The 24,601-nt window shown below is 35.9% G+C and overlaps 1 protein-coding gene across 1 annotated transcript in view; it reads left to right on the top strand.

The window, feature by feature from the left end:
* The window catches only part of LOC114049582 (lysosomal-trafficking regulator-like), a 247,671-nt gene that overhangs the window by 103,092 nt on the left and 119,978 nt on the right, over nucleotides 1-24,601 (top strand). Inside the window, 6 exon segments of the mRNA XM_027870836.1 lie at nucleotides 9,443-9,666; nucleotides 11,816-11,882; nucleotides 17,638-17,747; nucleotides 19,176-19,602; nucleotides 21,695-21,839; nucleotides 22,846-23,019. Coding sequence (XP_027726637.1) covers nucleotides 9,443-9,666; nucleotides 11,816-11,882; nucleotides 17,638-17,747; nucleotides 19,176-19,602; nucleotides 21,695-21,839; nucleotides 22,846-23,019 — 1,147 coding nt within the window.

Raw genomic sequence — 24,601 nt, 5'->3', positions numbered from 1 at the left:
TGTCAGGCACATAGTAAGCCCTTAAAAAATGCTTGATGACTTGACTTTCTCCCAGGTTTCAAATTCTATTGTGAATTTTACTCTTTTATCCACTATTTGTCATGGGATCAATGCATTTTTTTTTTTAATATTCGCTAAGATTGTGAAAGTTTTTTTCTTTCAGTCATTAGTTTCCCAAAGATACTTGTAACTGAAAGAATCCAGAATCATTCTGTTTCACATCAATCAATCAGAGAACATGTAAGTGCTTACTTTGTGCCAGGCATATAGTGTACTTGGTGCTAGAGATACAAAGACAAAAACAAAAGAGACCCCACTCCCAAAGAGTTTACATTCATTTGGGACAACATGTAGATACGTAAGTAAATATAAAATATATACATACAGGGTACAGGGTAGTGGAGTGGTGGGGAGCATATCCAAGATAGCTGGAAGTATCAGGAAAGTCCCTTTTTTAGGAATGGTTCTTGAGATGATCTTTGGAAGAAGCTTGGTTCCTAAAGCAGAAGCTAGGAGAGGAGTACGTACTAGACATGAAAGACAGCTTTTGGAAGGACACAGAAATGCAAGGCAGAATATCATGGGCATGAAGGGCAATTCATCATGAAGACAAGTAATAGACAAAAAGTTCATATTTTATTCCAGACACTGCAGCTTTTTGAGCAAGGCAATGACATGGTCAAATCTACGCTTCGGCAAAAGAACATTGGCAGTTATTTAAGAGTTGAATTGAAGAGGGAGGGCTTTGAGACAGGGAGACCAATTAAGACGCTTTTGCAGTAATCTAAGTGAGAGGTGATAAGGGTTGGATCTAGTGGAGATAAGGAGGCTAATATTCTGTTGTGGCGCTAGTGCTGATAAGGTTTTTTATCAACTGATTGGATATGGGGAATGTGCTACTGAAGAATTGAAGACGACTCCCATTGTTCATGTATATATATATGTATATAGATATATACTGACAATCTTAGGTGAGCTTTCTAGAGCTTTGGACTCATGGGGATTTACAGTGTGGATAGTATAGATAGGAAATATTTATTGGAGTCACTAGGTTTCAGCACAGGCTGTAACTCAGATCTTACATAAGTAACGGTGTTGTCAGGATCCACAATATGTTCTGTAAGTTTCTTTCATGCCCCAAAGCCTGTCTTTTTTCTCATGTCTAGATAGCAGAAAAAATTTGGTTCCATGATTTCTGAAGATTTGTAAGATATTCTTTTTGGATAAAAATTGTAAAAGTAGTTTACTAGAGGTGCAGTGATGGCTTTTTAGTAGAAACATTCTCATATTTTCATGTCTCAGTAAAATTTCAATTTTAGAAACCTTGCTAGAAATGTGTCTCTTAAAACTCAGATATTTTTATAAATATCTTAGGCTAGAATCTATTATTCAGAAGTTGGTCCAATTCAAATTGGATTAAACATTTATTAAGTATATGATGTGTATTGAATTGTGCATTGGAGTAGATATAAAGTTTAGATAAAGACATATTCCTGTCCTCGTGGAGTTTATAGCTTTAATGTGAGGATATGACACATACAGATAACTAAAAAACAAAATAATATCCAATGAGTGCATAAGAAAAGTATAAATAGTGTTATGGAAAGTTAAAAGAGCTCGAAGTTGGTTACTAGCAGAGAAGAAAGGGAATATTTCCTGGAAGAGTTGGCATTTGAGGTGTGCTTTAGAGCATTCATCTCCAAAGTTCTAAGTATTTGAAGAAAATATCAGAACTGAGGAGAGCAGCGTAGCTGGTCATTGTGTTTGTCCTGATTCCTGCCTCTGTTAGTCTCCTCCCTTCTGCTTTTGATTATCCCTGGACATTTAGCTATCTTGTGCTCCTTCCCAGGCAGGGTAGACAGTCACTTCGCACCTGGCCTTAGATCAGGCCTGCACAAGTTATGGCCCACGGGCCGCTTGCAGCCCACTAAAGGATTTTGGGCAGCCCACAAAAAATGTGGAGGATGTAAAAGAAAGTAAAGATGTGACGAGTCGTTGTCCATGCCCCACTTACCCCCCCTTCCGCTAGTCACTATTGTGCCCATCACGTAACTTGGCAGGTGGGTTGCCACTGCTCACTCTCTCATATTTGTCATGTGACCCACGACAACTATTGTCACTCTGTCTCTAGTCTGAGAGGAGCAATTTCATGATAAATAAAAACCTTAAGTAATAAGTGTAATTAATTGATATTAATTGAAATTTCCCTTTTTGAAAATAGTTTAATCTTTAATTATACCTTTACTTGGAAAGTGAGCTGCTAAAAACCTATCTGCGGCCCAAAGAAGTTTAGCCTATTTTAATTTTGGCCCCTACCTACTGCCAAGTGCTGCAGGTCTGCCCTAGCCTTTTGTCTCTTCCTGTGTTCTCTGTGGGCTGTGCCATTAAACCATTGGAGCTCCATTCGAAGTAGTTGGAAAGATGGATAAGCAGTCATTCCTTGCCTGGCAACTTGTGCTCCTGTCCTCCTCCTGTCATCTTGACCATAACCCCTCGACACATCACCTATATCCCCTAGTCTGGCCTTTGTACAGTTTCTGGATGGATGATGTTTCCCAGGAAATTGTTTCACTGCCTCTTTGTAGGAAGGATAGAAGTTGGATCGGATGGATGCTCTAACACCTTTGACATATGGGGGAAGGGAATCCCAGAAGTGGAGAAAATGTTTCCCAAAGGTGCAGATGTTAGGTCTATTCTGACTGCTCAGGTTCTTTCCCCCTTTCCCCCTCCCCATCCCTGCCTTCCAAGAGAACAAGGGAGGTTCCCAATGAACCAGGAGGAGCTAGAGCAAAGAACCTGAGAATAGCAGCAGCAGCTGCTCATAAGAGCTAAGAAGTAGTCAGCAGTTGCTGCTGTAGTGGATTTGGAGCTTAATAGCCAAGTATATAACTCCCAGATCTTCACCTCTGTTCCCAAGACTCCACCAAACCAATGGGGTAGCTTGGAAGCAAATGATGAAAGCCATTCATCACCAGGAAATGATGGCTTAACCACTTGTTTTGTATATCCTTTGCTTCAGTCTTCTTCCTTTTCTACCTGAAACAGCTACCTTTCAGACCTGGGATCTGATCTTCATGTCCCTTGCATCCTACCCTCCATTTAGCAGGAAATTTTCCTAACCAAATTGTAATAAAACCTTTGCAAATAAAAAAAAAATTGATGGGTAGGATATAGTGATTTAGTAAGTACAGCCAATGATTTAGTAAGTGCAGCCAATGATGTTCCTTTTCCACTTGGATCTACATATCTTTATAAAGTATTTTCAGCTAGGTTAGCTATTAAGACTGTGTGTCAAAATTAACCTAACCTAAAACCAGACCTTCAAATTGCTGTATCACAAAGTGTTAAACTAAGATTTTAAAAAATAATGAAACATTCAATCACATTACTTAATAAAAATATTTGTAATGAAATAAAAAATATATATTATTAATAAATAAAAATTATTTTATTTCATCTTTATCCTATTCTTTATTTCTATTTTTGTGTATGTTTTATAATGTACATAATATTGGTACAGTAGTAAATAGAAATAAATTTGTACATAAACATAGACATATTGAAGGGATTACTTGCTCAAAAATTGCTTTAATTGTAAATGTGTGCTAGCAAGGGAACAGATGCATTAAATGATTCTTAGGAATTCAAAAGTCAGAGGGAACAAAAATGGGGAAGTTATTGCAAGTATAGGGAACAGCTTGAAGGTGGGAAGGTAGACCTAGGGATAATGAGTAGTCTATTCTCATTGGAGCATAAAGGTACTTGAGAATTTTTAAGATAAGTCTTGAAAGGTGAATTAGTGCCAGATGTTGAGAAGTTTGAAAGCTAGATAGAGTTCCTTGGTAGGAAATAATGGACTAATAATTAGAGACCATGTTGTGAGTGTGTATGATGTGATAAGGAGTAGTACGAAGGAGGAATTTGAAGAGGCTTAGAGTAGAGCTGGGAGTACCTATAAAGAGGACATTCTCCACGATCTCAAAGTTTGAAATTTCACTTTCCTAACCATGACTCCCTCCTTCTTTCCAACACTCACACTAGACCTACTCTTTTTCTTCTTAATAGCCTTTTTTGAATCCCTGCTACTCCTGTCTATTTGCTGTACTAGTCTCCATACCCAGCCTTCACTTACACGATCTGATACTTTATGTGTCACTAGCTTCTTCTCTAGGAATTCTTCCCTTATTGACTTTCTTCCATTCTCAACTTTTGACTCTATATCTCTTAGTAAATCTACCCATATAATTCATCTATTCCTGCTACAGGGCTTCAAATGTCCCTGGCAAAAGTCACAAGCCAAGCTGATTTTACCTGCTACAAATTCATGATCTGTGTTAGGGCGCCCCTTGCTATTTGTCTTGCTACTCTGTTTCCACTCCTTACCTCATTCCTCTCAGTGATGCTTCCAGACCTCACCTGTCACGCTTAGAGCAGATGACCAAACCTGTTATTTGACTAAAAAGATCAAGACCGTCCAGTGTAAGCTCGTTAGTTCCCCTCCGGATTCTGAACATCATTATCCACTCTCTCCTTCTCTCTGGTCAAGTAAATTTCCTTATTTCTCACTAAGGAAAATCAGTTCTTTCCTAGACCTTCACCCCATACTAGCGAAAGCCTTGGATCACTCACACTGTCTGCTGAATTTGCTTCTACACACGTGCTGATGAACACAGCTGTAGAAAATCATGAAACCATGCTGACTAGGTCCACTGCAAAGTTTTTTTATGTAATTCGCCTGTATCTTCACTGCTGCAAGGCAATCTTTTTCATACAACTCCTTCATTAATTCACTATCCATGTAGCAGAAGCTCTTCTAAACATCTTCTCTCCTCAAACCTTCCATGGTTCCCTCTTTACCATTACCCTTTCTGTTACGAACTTTGCCTCATTTTACTGAAAAAATTTGTCATAGGGCTCTGTCCTGGGCTTTCTTAACTTCTCCTTTATACTATTTCACTTGATGATTTCATCAGCTCCTATGAATTCAGTTATCATTTTTATGCCTATGATTCTCTCAGAGCTCCTTAGCAAGCTCCAACTTCTGATCTCTAGTCTTGCATCTCCAATTGCCTGTTGGACATTGTGAACTGAGAGATATCTTAAACTCAACACGTCTAAAACTGAACTTGCTATTTTTCTTCCCAAACCCTTCTAGACTTCTCTGTTACTGTTGAGGGTGCCACCATCCTCCCACTTACCCAGGCTCATAATCTAAGTATCTTCAGCTCCTCACTCTCTTTCACCTCCCCACATCCAATCTATTGCCACGGCCTCTTGATTTTACCTTTGTAACATCTCTTGAATTTACTTCTCTCCTCTGACACCGATACCACCCTGGTGCAGGCAAACTCTTATCTCCTCACTTCTGGACTATTGTAATACCCTGTTGGTTGCTGTCCCTGCCACAAGTGTCCCTGTATTCCAGTCCGTCTTCCACTTGATTGTCAAAGTAATCTTCTTAATATGAAGGTCTAACTATGTCACCCCTTCTCAGGAAACTCCATTGGCTAGTTCCCTATCATCAAAAAGATCAAATAGAGAATCCTCAATTTGAGTTTTTAAATCCTTTATAAATTCCACCCCCGTACTCCACCCTTCCATTCTTCTTATACCTTACTCCATCACACAAGACACTCCATCTTCTGACTCCAAGAATTTTCAGTGGCTATTCCCCTTGCTTTGAATGCTAGTTCATCACCTCTCTGCCAAGTGAAGGGCACATTTTATCACCAATCTTTTGAAGTCATGATGGGTTGTTACTTTCATCAAATTATTAGATTGTTCAGAGTTGTTCTATCTCTTGTTCTGGTTATGGTCATCATGTAAATTGTTGTCCTGGTTTGGCTCACCTCACCTTTCATCAGTTCCTACTGGGACCTCCATTTTTTCTCTGAGTCCATCCCTTTCATTATTTCTTATGCACATTAAATTTTCATTATATATACCACATTTGGTTCAGCCATTCCCTAATTGATAGACACTTGTTTTGTTTCCTATTCTTTGCTACAGTAAAAAGTACTGCTATACATATCATACGTATCTTATACATTTTAATAGCATTTATTTTGCTTGTACATAAGCACTTTAATTTTCGTAATCAAATTTTTTTTGTCTTTTATGATTTGGATAGGATCCACTCTATAGTCATAGTACAAGAAAAATCTTTCCTTTGACCTCTAATTTTTTTGTATCACCTTTTTTATTTGTTATAAGTATTTTCGAAGTTTGTACCTTATGGAGTAAAGTGTTTAAAACTAATTTGTGGGGGGCAGCTAGGTGGCGCAGTGGATAGAGTACTGGCCCTGGAGTCAGGAGGACCTGAGTTCAAATCCAGTCTCAGACACATAACACTTATTAGCTGTGTGACCCTGGGCAAGTCACTTAACCCCCATTGCCTAACCAAAAAAAAAAAAAACAAAAAAACAACTAATTTCTGCCAGATTACTTTCCAGTTTTCACAGAAGTTTGTATCAAACCCAGTAGTGTCCTTGGGTTTATTGAACATTATACTACTATGTCCAATTGTTTTTGGGTCTTGTTTCCATAACATAGGCCAACACAACTTGCAGCCTGCCAAAGGATTTCCAATGGCCCATGAAAACCCTCTACATTTTTCGCTGGCCACCAGAAGTCCTTTGGCATGCCCGCAGGCTGCAGGTTGTGCAGGCCTGCCTTAATGTATTCCATTGATCAACCTGATTATTTTAAAACTAGTACCAAATTGTTCTGAGGATTTCAAATCTGGTACTGCTAGGCCAGTGATTTTTTTCATATCTTATTCTTAATCTCCCTTCCAATTTTGACACTACTTGTTGTCCTCTCTTAGTGTATATTTTCTTTTACCTTCCTTACAGAAACATTATATTCTCCTTGTTTTTCTCTGATTCTTTTGCTTGCTCTTTACCCTTTCAAATCTAATGTGAATGTTCTCCAAATTTCTCTCTCCTCTTTCTATACTCTATTAATTTTAACTACCACATCTATTTAGATGTCTCCCAAATGAATGAGATTGAATGAAAAAGCATTTGTTCAGTGCTTACTTATGTGCATGTTACTGTGCTAAGCACGAGGAAGACCAATTTTTTTAATAGTTTCTTCTTTCAAGGAGTTTACATGCTAAAAGGGAAAGACGGCACATATAGGAAAGTAGAGGTGACAAAAAAAAAGGAGTTTTATTCTGGAGAGGTGAAAGATGGGGAGAAGGAGGCATAAATACATATGTGGTGGCAGGCAGATGGAGAGATGGCCTAGATGGAAGGCTGGATGATTGGATGGGATAGAAAGCTGAAGCATGGTCTGGTGTTAGAGCTAGCCAATAGTTATACTGGGCTAGCTGAGCTAGTTTGTATATACTTAGTCCCCAATCAACTGGGTTGGGTCCTTGGAACTCTAAGTACCCAGGAGAGGAGATGCTGGTCTCATGTCCATTGCAGAGGGTCATGTGTGTGTTTGCATATCCCCCATGACCCATAGAATATCTTCACATGGATATCTAACCAGATATTGAAAACTGGGTTGTCTTTGTAAGCTTGTCTTTTTCCTCTACCTTTTTTCTTATATTTAAAATTGCAAAGTCCTGTTAATCTCTCCTCTGAAGGATTGCTTGCATTTATTCCATTCTGTCTGAAAGCACCTTAATAAGGGCTTCTTTATCATGCACTTAGACTATCAGAATAGATTCCTCACAGGGCTTCCCAGGGTACTTCTTCTTCTAATCTTTCCTTAATATTGTTGCCAGGCTGCTCTTTCTTACGCATAGATGTGGTCATGTCGCTCCGTTGCTCAGAAATCTTCAGTGATTCTCTGTTTCTTACTAATTAAAGTTCATACTCCTCTTCCTGGTGTTAAATGCCCTCCCTTGACTATCTGGCATACTTCTACATTTCCAGCCTTGTCTCTTGTGAATTTCACTCTGCTTTTTGTGGTCCTAAAAATGCGTATTGCCTTTTTTCAAGTTGTGCTCCCTATGCTTTGAATGCTTGTTTGTTTTGTTTGATATTTTTCCCCACTGTCCTTAAGCATTTATTAATTGCCTACCAAGTGCTAGGAATACAAATAGATAGTACTTGTTCTCAAGGAGTTTACATTCTGACCAGAGAAGGGAGCACATAAAAGGAAGCCAGAAAGGGGGGAGGGATGAGAGGGAAAGAGATGAAGGTACTCCTCTCCATAGTAGAGAATTTGGGAAGATTCAGAAGTACTGCCTTGGGAAGGATGAAAATGTGGTTAATTTGGGCATCCTCCTTTAAATGGAAGTTTTGGGAGGAACCAGCCAATTAGAGGGAGAGATCAGAGGGTCAGAGGATATTTCCAATTTGTGAAATCCAAGGTGGAGTGAGCTTTCACAAAGAATTGGTTTCTGGGTATATTGTATAGAAAGTATGGTAGAGTCAGGAGTGCAGCCTAGAGAGGAATGCTTCTCTTTGCCAGTTGAATTTATACCCATCTTTTAAATCTGACTCAAATTCTACCTTTCCTGATGCCCTTGGTTGGTAATGACTTTTCCTCCTTATATTTGACATAACTTTTCTTTAATGTACCTAACATGTAATGTTGCATTTTCATAGTTATTTGTGTTAAAAGTGCATCTTCAACCTAGACTGTAAGTTTTTTGAAGTCAGAGATCTTGAATTATTTTCCCCAGCACCCTGCCTAGTTCTCTTAATACAATAAGGATTTAACAAATATTTGGTGGTGATGGTGTATGATGTGATAGTGCATGCTATCAGTGAGAATGGAGAGAGGATGGACGTACAAGAGATACTACAGAAGTCAAATTAATAGGTCTTAACAATTCAAAAATGAAAATTAAGGAGAGGGGAAAGTGGAAGATACCCAAAATTTCAAGCGTAGGCGACTGTATGGGTGGTGATGTCCCCAGGTCACTGATAGAAGTGGTGAAGTCAAGAGGTAGAGGAGGTTTTGGCCATGCACAGATATGTGCATGCCACACATTTTTGCCTAGATCTGTGTTTGCATTGGTATGGGAACTCCCAATGAGGAAATTTCCTTTACCAAAGCAGTCAGTTGCAGGAGTCATTGAGAGCTTAAGTGAATTAATTGCCTGAGGTCACATCCGGTGTATGTCTGAGGCACAACTTGAACCCAGATATTCCAGATTATGAAATCACCTTTCTTTTAGGTAAACTATGCTTTTCAGAGGTTGATTTTGAGGTACTGGCTAAATGATTAGGTTGAGAAATCTTATAGGCATTGAAAAAATTTTAATTGTTTTGCAAATGTTAACTTTTCTTTATAGTATCCTTTAAATTGCTTTTATTTTATATAAATATCATATTTTAACAAAGAATCGCCTAGAAGGAAAATTAATAAACACTTGGGAAGTGCTATTATTAGTGTTACTAGTAGTTCTGAAACGAGTCAATATTAGAATTCTGTTTGTCATATTATAAATGAAAATTAACTACTTTTTTAATTTTAGAAGACATAAACACTGAAACAGGATACATCAGCTCTTCAAGTTATTTAAATGATATGATTGAAAACCTTGCACCAGGAGAATTAATATATCCTGAGATTTGCATATTGGAATTAAATTTGCTTTCAGCCAGTAAAGTCAAACTTGATGTACTTGGCCATGTCTTTGAGAGCTTTTTGAAAATCGTCAGGCAAAAGGAAAAAAACGTGACTTTACTCATGCAAAAGGTAAAATTTTAGTATGGTTAATATGAGATAAATATTGATTATATTAATGACTTCATTTTCTTTTTTTGTTTATTATAATCTCATAATAGCTAGCATTAAATAGCACTTTAAGGTTTGCAAAGTGTTTTATATGTTATTTCATTTTATATTCACAATAATCCTATGAGGTATGTACTATCATGATCATCATTTTACAGAGAATGAGAGAAATTGAGGATGAGAGGTTGTTAGGTGTCACGATGGGTAGTCTGCTGGGCCTGGAGTCGGAAGACCTGAGTTCAAATCCAGACGCTTACTATGTGACAAGTCACTTAACCTCTGTTTGACTCAATTTGCTCTATTGTAAAATGGGGGTAATAATAGTACTTATATCCCATAATTGTCAGGTTCTAATGATGTAATATTTGTAAAGCACTTAGCACAGTGCCTGCCACATAGTAGGTGCTAGATAAATTATTATTATTATCATCATCATCATCATACTTGTTATTATCCCCATTTTGTAGATGACATAATCAAAGTCCCTTAGCTAGGAATCCTAGTATTAGTGTCAGAACTCTGGTCTCCTGACCCAGGGACTATGCTTTTTTTCCTACTGTAGTACATGCATCTTTGATTATAAATAATTATTAAAATAGTAATTCTACTGAATAACTAATTATTTTTGTACCTCTGCTTCTTAAAAATTTAGGTCACATTTCCTGGTGTTTTTTTTTTTCCCACACAGACCAAAGAAAAAATTCCCTGTAATTTGTTATATTATAGCAGCCAGTGTCCTTGTCTCTGCAATCGTTTTGTTTAATCAGGAGATTCTGGGGAGCATGATACTATATTTGTCTAGATTCCACAGAATTCTTCAGTACTTTCCCTGGACAGATTTTAGCTATTCTACTTACTACTCAGTAAGGGAAGCTAATTAACAATTTCTGCTTCTACCTGGCAAATCTGACAATCACATTGATTTTTTTATGACTGACTCTAAAATATACAACTTAATCATATCTTCAGCTGCCTATTGGAAATCTCAAAATGGTTGTCCCATAGATAAAACTCAACATGTCTAAAACTGAACTTAGTATCTTTCCCCACCGGCCCTTCTCTTTTCCTGTCTTGCTTATTACTTTGAAGCACTACTATCTTCCCAAGCGTGCAGTCTAGATATCATTCTTGACTCTTCACTGTCTCTCACACACATACCTTCCAATATTCAATCAGTTGCCAAGTCCTACTGTTTCTGCCTATGTAACTTCTCTTGCATACTCTCCCTCCTCTTCTCCCACATTGCCACCATCTTGGTGCAGGCCCCCATCATCTCACACGTAGCCTTCTGGTCGGTCTCCCTGCCTCAATTCTCTCCCCACTTCATTCAGTTGTCAAATAGACCTCCCTAAAGTGCAGATCTGACCATGTTTTCCCCATTCAATAAATTCGAATAGCTCTTTATTGTCTCTAATAATAAAATATAAAATGCTCTGTTTGACATTCAAAAGCCTATCATTACCTGGCCCCCTGTTACTTTTCCAGATTTTTTCCCCTTATTCCTTCCCCTGCCCTCAACATAACTGCGTTATTCAGTGACACTGGCCTTTTTGCTATTCCTCAAACAAGACACTTGTCTCCTGCCTGTGCATTGTCTCTGGTTGCCCCCCATGCTTGGAATTTTCTCTCTCCAAATCGCTGCCTCTGGACTTCCCTTACTTTAAGTCCTTACTAAAATTTTACCTTCTACAGAAAGCTTTTCTTAGTTCCCTTAAATTTAATGCTTTTCTTCTGGGATTACCTCCAATTTACCATGTATATGTCTTGTTTTTACTTGTCTTCCCCATTAGACTATGACTTTCTTTAGAGTAGGGAGTATCTTTTGCTTTTATATTGTTGTCTCCCCAGCACTTAGCCCAGTGCCTGGCACATAAGTAGGTGATTAATAAATACTTGTCAACCTGACTTTTTGCTTAATGTGATATTAAAGACCATTTGTATTACTTTACAAAGACTACTTTACAATTATTATTCTATTTAAATATTTGTTTGTAACCAAAATGTCAGTTAACTCAATAAAATACTGCAATTGTTTAGTGTATTTTTTTTGCAAATCTCTGCATTGATAGTGTTTGTTTCATTTTAAAATTTTTTATGTTTTAATTCACAGCAAATTGTTAGAAATCTCTTAGGAGGGTTTCTAAAAATTTTTGCACGGGATGATTCTGGTTTACAAGGTAAGTTTGACTACTTCATTTTCATAAACAATTTTCATCTTATCCTAATATATAATAACTACAATATAACACTGTATCAATGTGATAACAGAGGCAGTCAAGCAGTAAGTGTTTGCTTTATGGTCAGCACTGTGCCTAGGCACTTTTGTAGGAGACATAAAAAGTGGCTTTCCATGACTCTTATAATTTAGTTAGAGATACAGCACTAATGCAAGGAATAATATTGAAAAATTTAAGGAGCATATAATGTAGCATTAAATTATGTGGTAGAAACTATAGGCACTATAAAAAGTGGTCCAAAGTAATACTTTATCAGATGACTTCTGAGATTCCTTCCAAATATTAATATAGTATGTGTCTATAAAAGGAAAATCACTTAGACCTCATAGTCATGGAATGCTTCATGACCTAAAAATTAACTTTGAAAGATGGTAAAATTTATACTAGTAAATAAGGAAGGTATTTCAGATGAGTGGAACAACATAGACAAAAACATAAAGTTAGTATGATAAGAATGACTAAAGAATGTATCTTAGAAAGTAGTAGAAGTAAGATTGTATAGGCATGTTTGGGACCAGATTATAAAGAATCTTGAAAAATAACAGGAAGAATTCTGAGTTGATATGAAAGGAGATTAAAAACCACAAAAGGTTCTTTTGAGGGGTGGAATGATCTTTTACGATAAAAATAGTGTTTAACGATTATGTGTGATGCCATGGAGGGGAAAAGCCTGGAATTAGGGAAGCCAACTTGGGAGACTGTCATGGTGTGAGGTGGACAGCCTGGAGTAAGGTTTTGGTGATGGGAATGGAGAGGAAAGAATATATTCACAAAGCATTTCAAAGGAAAAATCCTTCTAAATGAACTTTGTAATTAGCTAGTTAAAGGGATTTAGGGACATTGATGAGTAAAAGATTAATCCAAGAATTAGGTTACTGGGAAAATGATGGTGATATTAATAGAGTTAGAACTATTTTCATATAGTTTTTTAATAGTTAAGTTGAAGGAATTCATATTTAACAGTTAGTTTTTGTCTTTTTTTGTCTTCTATTACCTTTCTGTCCTTTTCCTTCATCTTGTGCTTTCCTAGGGCAGAATTTTTTGAGGCAGAATTAGTCATTTTGAACTAATATGGTTCTAAGACTCAGGAAACCTGGATTTTGTTCTTTGTTCTAATGTGAGTAAGGCAGGTAGAATCCTATTTTATTGAAGACCATTTTAACTTCTAGCTCTATGTAAATGATTCTATTTTCATATATAGTCTGTAGCAAGGGTCTCATAATTTTGAGGGAGAGACTTGTACTTTTCATTTTTTTGAAACCTTGACATCACTAGCAAGCAGTGTTAGAGATAACGAAGTCACTTACAGAGGTGGAGTGAGTAGCCTACTTTATGTGCTGTTGAGATAGAGGTAGAGCAATGCTGTAGTGAATGTTGTTACCTTCTGGTCACACAGTTTATTTTAGGTTAAGGATTTTGCCTTGTAGAAATATTCCTCACTTTGAAATGACTTAGTCTTCCTTTAGAATAAGAATAGTTAATAGAAACTTCAAACATTGTTTATAACACATCAAGCCCTGACCTCCAGATGGCTCAATTATATGCTTATACAGTAAGTGATACTTTTCCACCTCTATATTTCTCCATTCCTATCACATATCTGCTGTCTGTACCTTATATTTTTAAAGCACAGATGTGAGGTTCCTCGTATTTCCTGCTCTCTTGTCCATGGCGAATGAGGAATTGTTCACACCCTTATTTGAGATTCCCATTCTTGAGCCGATGCCCTAGTCTTCACTTCTCATTTCTTGTGTTTGCACTAAGCATCTTATTTTGTGCCCTGCCTTCAACCCTGCAACCCTCTCTGGCCCTGGCTGACATCTGGGGCTGAGTTTGACTGTGGATATTCCAATATAGTTACCAGCTTGTGTGACAGTGCTTCACAATCATCCCTGTAAGGCCTTGAACATGTTGAGTGGTGCCCCATGGTGAATTTATAGGAGGTTGTGATCAGGGTTACATAGGATAAGCAAAGGTTGTGATCTGAGTTATTGGAGGGAACATCCAGATCTATGAGATTATAGATGCATTTGAGTATTTCTGTTTTAATATCCCTAAGGTTCGCTTGTAAGCAGTTTGTCAACTCAAATTTTACTCACCTGCGGTTTTAAAATCTCAATAAACCCTAACAAAATCTTTTGAAAAGCTTCATATCTTCATAATTGTTTTATTCCATTCAAATACAGATGTAAAAGGGATAAATCTTGGAATAGCAGCATTTACCCTTTAAGATAGTATTTAATGAGTCACTCAACAAGCATTTATTTAGGACCTGCTATGAATTATGCACTGTTCCAGGTACTGGCAATAGAAAGATAAAAATGAACTAGCCCCAGCCCTCAGATCTTACATTTTCTCAGAATTTTGGAAGTCTGGAGACTTGTCCCGCTCTATGATATACAATATGGTCCTTCTCCTCAAATTCGTTATTGTTTGCAAATGTGCTATTGCTCCAGTATTTACTTTATATAAGTTAATATAAAAACTCAATAAGCAGTAAATCCTTTGTCTACTATAATGGTAGACTTCCATGTTATAATATAGTTTTGATAGCACATCAAATTCTAATACAGTATGATTTCCACAGATTTTGTTTACTAAATGGGATAATCATTTTGCCATATATATAAACTAAGATTCTGTGGCATTTTGTATAAAACAGTATGTAATATGGAATAATAATAGCAAGGAAAATAGTTTTGTTTTCTTAAGGTCTCCTCCAGTAGATATACGTATCCTAAATATGCATATGCAGTCTAGTCATCCAAGTTGGACCAAGTGGTAACAGTTCTTTCCACATTGAAAAAGGATGTGTTGGAATGTGTTGGCAGTGACTGAGGGAAAATAGTTGCTTCTGTGCTATTGTTACCCTCTGCAAACGAAGGTGGGTTTCTATATTGTAAACATATTCCCTGCAAAAAACATAAGCCTAATAATACAAACACCTGTAAACATGGAATCTTTATCTTATTCTATAGAATGCATTTTCTCTCCTAATGATGATTTGATTATAGTTTATGGGAGGATGTAAATTTTGTCACCCAGGCTCAAAACTTTTGGTAATTTCCTCTATCTTTAACCTCTGTACTCAGTAAGTTATAAAATCCTGATGATTCTTCTTTTCCAGTATGTCAGATCCATCCCTTCTTTTTTCTTTATTCCTTTTTTTGGGGGGGGGGGGGTCCAGACGTGTTATTTAATTGATGTAAGGAACTCCTGTAGATGAAACTTTCTCTACCAATGAAGCAACTGTTATGTAACTTCTAGTCTTAGACAGTTGCCTGGTTCACTGAGAGGCTAATGACTTACCTAGGGTCACATAGGCATTATGTATCAGAGGAGTGACTTGAATCCAGGTCGTCATGACTGCAGGGCAGGCTTTCTATCTGTTACACCACATTGCCCACCTATTCTTTCTTTTTCATAATTTTCCCCACGAGGGCATATGCCTTTATTATTTCACACTCAAGACTATTTTAATAATAATCTTATCCTTTTAAAGGTTTAAAAGCTTATATTCAAAGGAGAAAATACTTTAAATCTAGATACCACATTCTAATTACTCTTCCAAAATGTTGCTTTGATCATGACATTCCTCTGCTCGAAAGCCTTTAATGGATCCGGACTGCTTCTCCAATCAAATCTACACTCCTTAACTTGATACCCAAGACCTACCACAGTCTGAACCCAGCCTGCCTTTCCAGATTTCTCTCCTATTACACACACATACAAACGCTCTCAGTTTTTTACTAAATATTCTTGGAATACTCCTTATGCTTTCCCACCTCCATGCCTTTTTGATCATGACCTTCTCCTCACTGATCTTCAAAAGGTCCCACTTCTAGTCAAATCCTTTCTAGCCTTATAAATAAAATTCAAATGGCATATATTCGTCATCATACTTTCTTTGACTATACCAACATGAAGTATCTCTTCTAAATTCTTATAGCATTCATTATGTGTAGTGTTGTTACCATTTGTCAGTTGGTTACGTACTACCTTGCACAGTCTTTCTATTGTGATATTCTATTATTTGCATCTTATTTTATTTTCTTGGGCTTGTTTTTTCTCTACCTAATTAGATTGTAAACTCCTTTAGGGTATGGACCATGTCATGTACTATTTTATAATCCCTAAGAAATTAGCACAGTATTTTGCACAGATTAGGCACATTGTAAATATTCCTTGTTTTGATATCAGAACAAAGTTTGCAATTTCTTAGACGTTCTGGTTAGTTTCTCTTCCAGAACTTGTTGAGTTGTGTGCAGCTATACTTTTTCATAGATGGAAGAGCTGGGAAAATATATTAGAGGTCTTCTAATCCAAACTCTTTTTATAAATGAGGAAATTGAAACTGGAGAGATTGTTACCCAGGTCACGCAACTAGGTAGTAGCAATTAAGACCAGAATCCCTGTTTCCTGACTCTTTATTGAATGTTCTTTATCACAACATCACATTGCTGCCTTTGTGCATCCTTCCATGTTTACTGTTTGGTTTGTATAAGGTACCCAGTGTATGTGTGCATACCACTAAGCTTTAACATACACATATACACATATACATGTATATGCATATAGATTTGTATTGTGTGTGTGTGTGTATGTCTATATGTATGTATATGTGTATATGTATGTATGTGTATATATATGTATACACACACACACACACAAAAACCTACATACATACATTGTTGTTCAGTCATGTCCAACTCTTTCTGACCCGTGGACCATACTGTCCATGATACTGGAGTGGTTTGCCTTTTCCTTCTCCAATGGATTAAGGCAAACAAAGGCTAAGTTGTTTTCTTAAGGTCTCCTCCATTAGATATATGTATCCTAAATATGTATATGCAGTCTAGCCATCCAACTTGGACCCAGGATCACAGACTTCGTAAGTGTCTGAGGCCAGATTTGAACTCAAGTCTTCCTGACTCCAGGTCCAGTGCTCTATCCACTGAGATATCTAGTTGCCTCTACATATATACATACAAATACAGAAATATAATACTACATATTTGTATAGAGATCCATATAGCATTATAAACATGTAGTATTTGAAGTTTTGTGTTTATTTTCATCTATTATTTGTAGTATAATTTTTAACAACTTAAATAAGTTTTGAGGGTTTTTTGGCAAGGCAGTTGGGGTTAAGTGACTTGCCCAGAGTCACACAGCTAGTAAGTGTTGTGTGTCTAAGGCTGCCTTTGAACTCAGATCCTCCTGACTCCAGAGCTGGTGTTCTATCCACTGCACTACCTAGCTGCCCCCTTAAATAAGTTTTGATGGGTAATAATACCACTTATACGTGGTAGTGTTCTTTTAAAACATTTAATTTGTAAAATAAAATTTTTAAAAATAATAGTTATAAGCTAAACATTTGCAAGGTACTAATGGAGCAGAATGATTTTTAGAATTAAAATTATTGTTAAGTTTAAGTTTCATTTGCCAAGTTCTATATTCATTTATATTTTTAAAAACATCTTTGGTGTGTATATGGTGCTAATGTTCCTTAAAAAAATATGTTCAAATTGAATTCTCTTAGGTACTTATTTGTTTCTTTAACAAATTTATCAATTTAAAAAATTATGATTCATGCATATTATGGCAGTGATGTATATTTGAGCTTGTTTAATGAAATTACTTGTATAGAACTTTTAATTTAGTGGTGACTTTTTTTCCCTTTTTACTAACTTAGCATGCCAGAGAGTACTGATGGATCTCTTGGTGTCCCTGATGAGTTCAAGAACATGTTCAGAAGAGCTAACCCTTCTGTTGAGAATATTTCTGGAGAAATCTCCTTCTACAGTAAATATGCTATAATTATAAAATGACTTGTGAGCCATTTACTAGAATGTATTATTTTAATATCAGTCATCCATACCTTTACATTCAATAGTTAATGTACATTGAATTTTGGATAATTATGTCTGGATTATACAATACAGTTGTGAATTTTTCTATTTACATAGTCATGCTATATACATAATTTTCCTCCTACCGTAAGTTTGTGCTCAAGAAATATAAACTAATTTAATATCAGCCAAAAAAATAATTAGGATGTTAAACAATATTTTTAAAATATGGTGAATTCTGTAGCTAAATATAATTGACTTTTGAATTAGGTATGTGAAGACTATCCATATCACCATTCCCTTCTACTTCGTAGGTAATCATGAATTGACTATATATCCATTAGGTGTGCTTATCACTTTTCCTTAGTACATTTATTATCATCTACCACATCATCAACCATCAATATTTATAGAGTGCTCCTGGAGCACTGTGCTAGCCATTAGAAATACAAAGATATAAAAGACACACTTTGTACTCATGATTGAACCTGACTGCGCAAATTCTGGCACACCATTATAATTATAGTGTTCTACATTATCTTATTTTCTCTTTCCTAGTGGTTTCCTTTTTTTTTTTTTTTTGTCTTCCATATATTTATGTGATCTAAAGAAGGGATTTATTGATACTGTTAACCAAAAGTTTTATTATACCAGAGCTGGGACTTAGGGTGTAGGTAAGGTTGGCTTCTAGGGAGTGTAGCTTATTAGGTGAAAGATTCAACATTGAAAACTTCTTAATATTACTTTTTAATAAATGTATATATGTTTATTGTCAGAAAATTCTATCCTCTGATGCAGATAGGTATTTATTTTGTATTAAGTAAAATTTCATAGTGAAGGCTCAAAACTTCCACATCAGATCCAGTTTTTGAAACTTGCTTATGGGAGTTCAAATACTTTGTCTCAGCTCTGAATATAGCAATCCCACTTATGTTGAATGTAGATATGTTAAAATCAGAGTGGTTAAAAAACTCAAGAGGCGTGGAATAAGTTGAAAAGTAAATGTATTCGATTATGTTAATGCTCATAGTATGAACTTATATAAGTTTCACTACTAGAAATGATTCTTTGTATTTTACATTTTCATTTAAATTCTTAAGCTGGCCTATCAAAAAGTTCTGGGATAATGTCATTTATGATCAGTTTCCCTTTTAAAAATTAATCATAATTATATTTTAAAAAAATAAAAGCATGTGTTATATATTTCATTACTAACCAAAATAAAATGTTTTAATTACATAATGGGTGGGCAAGTGATTCAGTAAGAATTCTGATTTGCATGCTTGCTTTTATGTCTTCAGTTGTAAATTTTGTTTCTAAGGAATTTTTATGTATTGGTAATATCAATTTGATTGTAAATTCTCATTTCTTTTTTCCCTAGGAAATTCTTCTTAAGGGTATCCTGAGAATTATTGAAGCTGATATTAATATGAGCCCTTTACAATATCTAACCTTTCCTTTATTTCATATACCAAATTTAAGCAGTACCTCCTTTTCACAAAAATATAGTAGTATTCTCAACAATAAGGCTATTGAGTTGCTAAAAAAGGCAAAATTTTCTCAAAGTAAGAAAGAAGCTGATAGTGAGATTTTTCCCCATCAGCTTCTTTCATCTTGGCATGTAGCCCCAATCCACTTGCCTTTGGTTGGGCAGAATTGTTGGCCACATATGTCAGAAGGATTCAGTATTTCATTGTGGTTTAATATGGAAACTATTTGTGAAACAGAAAATACCTTAGAAAAAGGAAGGAAGATAAAGAAAAGAAAGAAATCATCATTTATACAAGATGATAGTCTTGATGATGCAGGTATGAAATTCTTTGTGCTTATTTCTTTTAAAAGATGAATGCCATACTTGCATACTGAAGAAATTTTTGAGGATTTTAAAAAAGTAACATGGAACATTCTGACTTTCTGTTAACTTGTTCATTATTAATATAACATTTTTCCTTATACAAGCAGTCTCTACCTAATGAATACTCGTCTTAAAAACAGATGCCTTTACCAAATACCATAAATTCTTTTCTCTTTCCTACTGTTGCTTCATGACATTTCTTCACACATCTTTTCTTTTCCTTTGCTTCTCCATGTTCTTTTGCTGCCCTGAGCCTTTCCCTAGTGCCTCACTTTCCATTAGCCCCAGGCCTAACTGAATGACTGGTCCAGTTACAATCTTTGCAGGCAAAGAGAAAAGTAGGTAGAGGTGAGGGAGAGGAAATCCTTGAAATCACTTGCTCTTATTCTGTTTTGAACTGTGGTTTCAGAATCAGGTGGCTTCCACATTGAAAGTCATTTCTAGAACAGAAATCCCCTCCACAGTATCTTTTGACAATCCAGCCTCTGTTTGAAGACCTCTAGTTATAAGGAACCTACAGCCTTCTCAGATAGTCCATTCCCCTGTTGGACTGTCTAATTTGTTAGGAATGGGTTTTTGTTTGTTTTTCTCTTTTAATATGTTAAGCCCAAATCTGCCTCTGCAACTTCTAGTTCTGCCCTCTCAGTCTTAACCAAAACAAGTTCATTCCTTTTCCACATGATAGCTTTTCAAAATTTAGCTGTTATTTCCCACCAAATTTTTCTCCCAGGTAAATATCAGTATTTCCTTACACCTTACTCTCAGTTCACTGCAGCACTTACCACAGCAGCTATTCCAAAATCCTTTCATTCTTCCTCAAACTTCTCACAGTACCTCTTCCATCCACCTGAGAACCTGCCTCACTCTTCACCAGAAAAATTGAGACCATTTGCTGAGCGCTCTCTCTTCTACCCATCTCATGTCCCATCACTCATATATCTTCCTTCATTATCTCTTCCTTCACTCCTGTCTCACAGGAAAAGGTGACCTTTTCTCTTTGCTAAGGCAATACCCTCAACATGCCCCTTTGATCCCATTCTATCCCATTTTTTCTAGCAAATGTTCTTCTATATTATCCTCCCTCTCCCACTTCAGTCTTTCCCTGTGTTTCCTGGCTGCCTCCCTGTTGCCCACCAACACACGCATGTTACTCTTTCTCTCCCCCTACTCCCCACTTAAAAAACCCTTACTTGATTGATCCATCCCAACTAGCTGTTGTCTTCTCTCCTTCCTTTAAAGGCTAAACTCCTTGAGAAGGCCATCTACAATAGGTGTCTCTACTTCTCTCACTCCCTAATTCTCCAAGGCTGGCTTCCGATTTCATTGTTCAACTGAAACTTCTGTCTCACAAATTACCAGTGATCTCTTAATTACTAATCTACTGGGCTTTTGTTAATCCTCTTTCTTCTTGATGTCTGTGTGTCCTTTGACATCGTTTATTACCTTCTCCTTGATACTCTTCTCTCTAGGTTTTCAAAACACTGTTCTCTCCTTATTCTCTTTCTTTCTCACTGGTTACTTCTTTTTAGTCTCCATTGTTGAATCTTCACTCAGGTTACTCCCACTAACTGGAGGTATCCACAAGGCTCTGTTGCAGACCATCTTCTCCCTCTATACTATTTTTCTCGTTGATGATTCTGAGATCTATTATAGCCTACTTAAGAATTTGTAGCCCTTTATATAGTAGTTCAAACGTGATATTTGAGATTTTATCTGATTTCTTAAATTATATCCACAAATCCTACAGAGGTGCCTCCACAAGTACAAGGGATATATTTGTAAATCTCCTTCAGGTCCTCCAGTGGTGCCTCATTTATGAAAGCCAGATGTATTAAAACTTGCAAATGACTTAAAAAGATTTACTTCTTTTGGTTGAAAGACAAGTATTTACTATGTATATCAACTTAGAAAAAATAATATTTTAGAATTTCAAAGTACTTTTATTGGTAATTAAAATGGGTGAATGGCAAGGGGCATTAGGTTTAAAAATATTTTTTTCAATTATTTTAAGTAAATAATTTTCTAATATCTGCTTATTGCCTTAGAAGGGAACAAATCAGAAAGTGTGGAATATGTGAATTCTGGGGAGAAACTTGTAGAAGAAGGCTGTATTCATATGATTTCATTAGGCTCCAAAGCATTGATGATACAAGTGTGGGCTGATTTGAGTACTGGAACTTTCATCTTTCGGTATTGATTTTTTTTCCTTTCAGTATTAACATGTATTTAAGTAACTTATTTTAAAATTTTATTTTAAACTCTCATACTAAAATCTACCATAAAATATCATTAGAATGACAGAAAAAATCTAGAAACAAAGAGAGAAGGTCCACCCTGATAATTATATATGAATGTATTATTCCATAAAAATAATCTTGATATTAGATTATTCTTGCTCTATTTCACTAAGACCTTATTCGCTGAATGGGCTTTGCCTCAGTCAAACCGAGACCTGAGAAAGACTTTAGCTTAAAAAGGCCATGGTCTCCCACTGCATCGGGGGCCGTCTCTAGTCGTCCTGATCTGTACCTTGCCACTGGACCTAGATGTTTCCGGAGGAGAAAGTGAGGCTTCTGGCTTTGCACAACCCTCCCTCACTTAAATCTCATTTACTTGCAAGTCTTGGTATCACCTTCCTGATGTCATGGTCCTCTTTGCTAACAAAGGACAAACAACAACAATAATTTTATAGGCTAGAAAAATTCTTTTTTCAGACAACTGTTAGGATACTGTTATATTAAGCACATTTTCCATGCAGATTATCTAAAGTTATAGCATAAATCTTATAAATTGGGGTTTTCCTATTTAAATATGGAAACAAAAGCCAAATAGTTCATTAGAAAAGAAATGAATTATTCCTATTTGTAGGAATTATAACCAGTGTTAAATGAAGGGTAACTAGTATAAATTAAAGGTTTATATAGTATATTAAAATAGTTTATTTTTTAAAGAGCACTGAATATTAACAGCAAAAATGTGTTTGGTTATTTAATAACTGAGTTTTAAATTTTTTGCTTGTTTTAAGAAAATTGATGAATGAAATTTAAGAATAACCTAATGTCATTTGGGTAATTAAATAATGAGAACATGATATGATTTAAAATATTTAATTTTACTTGTAAGATGTGTACTAAATAGTAAATTCAGAATTTTTTGCAGACTGTCATTCTCTACTTTTTTTATTTTTTTGTTGGAGCATGTGCATGGATCCAAATGATGATATGAAAGCTGGATTGCTCGCACAAGTTGAATCACAGGAGAATATTTTCCTTTTGGGAAAATGGCAACATTTAGCATTAACATACTTACAACAGCCTGAAGGAAAAAAGAATATCCGTGGGAAACTCTCTATGTGGGTCTCTGGTCAGAGGTATGATGTGTTTTAGAAAATGGCTTATTAAATTTGATTATAATTTTAAACTTAATCTTCCATATTTTCTGAAATAGATTTTAAAATTAATTTAGTTAATAATTTAGTTACTTTTTTAAATAAGCTGGGAATCCATTATTTTTTATATTTTTTTTATTACTTATTAGAAAGCAAAGCTTCTTATAGAATGAACCTTTGAAATACTTTGTTGAAAATTATTGTTCTCTCCCATTTTATTGTTAGAGGATATTTTATTTTGGAGGAGATTTTTATTTATAAATATAGTTTTTAAACAGATGAAACACTTGGAAATTTAAACTGGAAATCAATATAAAAGAAATAGGAGACAGTCCCCGTGTTATAATTTGAGGAGAACACTTAACATCTGTGGGTATCCATTTACTCTTGCATAATAACAACAAAAATAGCTGCTGACATTACGTTGTCCTGTAATAGGTACATCTCTGTGACCTGGCAAATGACAACGACAATAATAATACTTCTTAGTATTTCATATACCTTACTTAATCTTCACAAAAATCCTGTGTGGTAGATGCTATGGGTATTGCTACTAATTTTATATATGAAGAAAATGAGGCTGAGAAGTTAAACAACTTGCCCCAGCCATACAAATAATAAGGGTCAGAGGAAGTATTTGAATCTAAATCTCTCCTAATTTCATCATCATACTATATTGCCTCTCTTTATAAAATGAGAGATTTGGGCTAGATGATCTCTGAGATTTCCTTTGAACTCTAAACCCTGTGATTCTCTGGGAAAAAAAAAAAAGCAGGTTCAAGTTAAAAATTTATTCATCGTAATTGTGGGCATTTCTTGGAATGTAATAGAAGCAGAGACTAGGTAGGAAAAGGAAGGAATTATATATAGAGGGGCTGGGTAAATATTCCCAGCGATTATTTCAGTGATTAGACCTTATAGCAGTTAGCTACCCTGACTCAGGTGGAGTTTATAAGAGAACCCTAAATAAGATAGGCGCTTCCTCTGTTCCTCTTCTTACTCTATAATTGGCTGGAGGAAGGAAGAATGAAAGGTTTACTTGGAATAATGTACAGTCGTGGTGAGTTTGATGACAGATGGGGCTGTTGTAAGAGGTGGGGGAGTTGAGGAACAGGAAAATGTAGAGGGCTGAACCATCATAGAGGGGAAAAGAAAGCAATGGAAAATAGGGATACAGGCTAGAAAGGACACATAGATTGATGTGCACTTAGTATATCTGTGGACTTTAATAGGATATACTTAACATAATTTGGCTCCAACTGTAATTAACATTTGTCTCTGTCCTTACGTGACACATTCTAGTAAGGAGATTTGATGTACATGTAAAATTTTAAGTGATACAGGATTAGTGGAAAAGAGAGAGAAAAGTCAAGTGCTTCTTGAAGCCCAGAAAAGGAATCATTCATGAATGGAATGATCAAGAAAGACCAGTTTCCTCCTAGACATCTCCACTTGCATGGATATCTCAAGTTTAACATTCAAAGTTGAAATCATCTTCCAGCCAAAGCCTTCCCTCCTCCAACTTATTTTCTTTTCCTGGATTAGCATCATGATCTTCCCAGTC

Source organism: Vombatus ursinus, unplaced genomic scaffold (genome assembly GCF_900497805.2).
Source record: "Vombatus ursinus unplaced genomic scaffold, bare-nosed wombat genome assembly UNPS02014798.1, whole genome shotgun sequence".
Classification (NCBI taxonomy): domain Eukaryota; kingdom Metazoa; phylum Chordata; class Mammalia; order Diprotodontia; family Vombatidae; genus Vombatus; species Vombatus ursinus.
The sequence above is the reverse complement of the archived record's forward strand: the minus strand, read 5'-3'. Positions and strand labels throughout refer to the sequence as shown.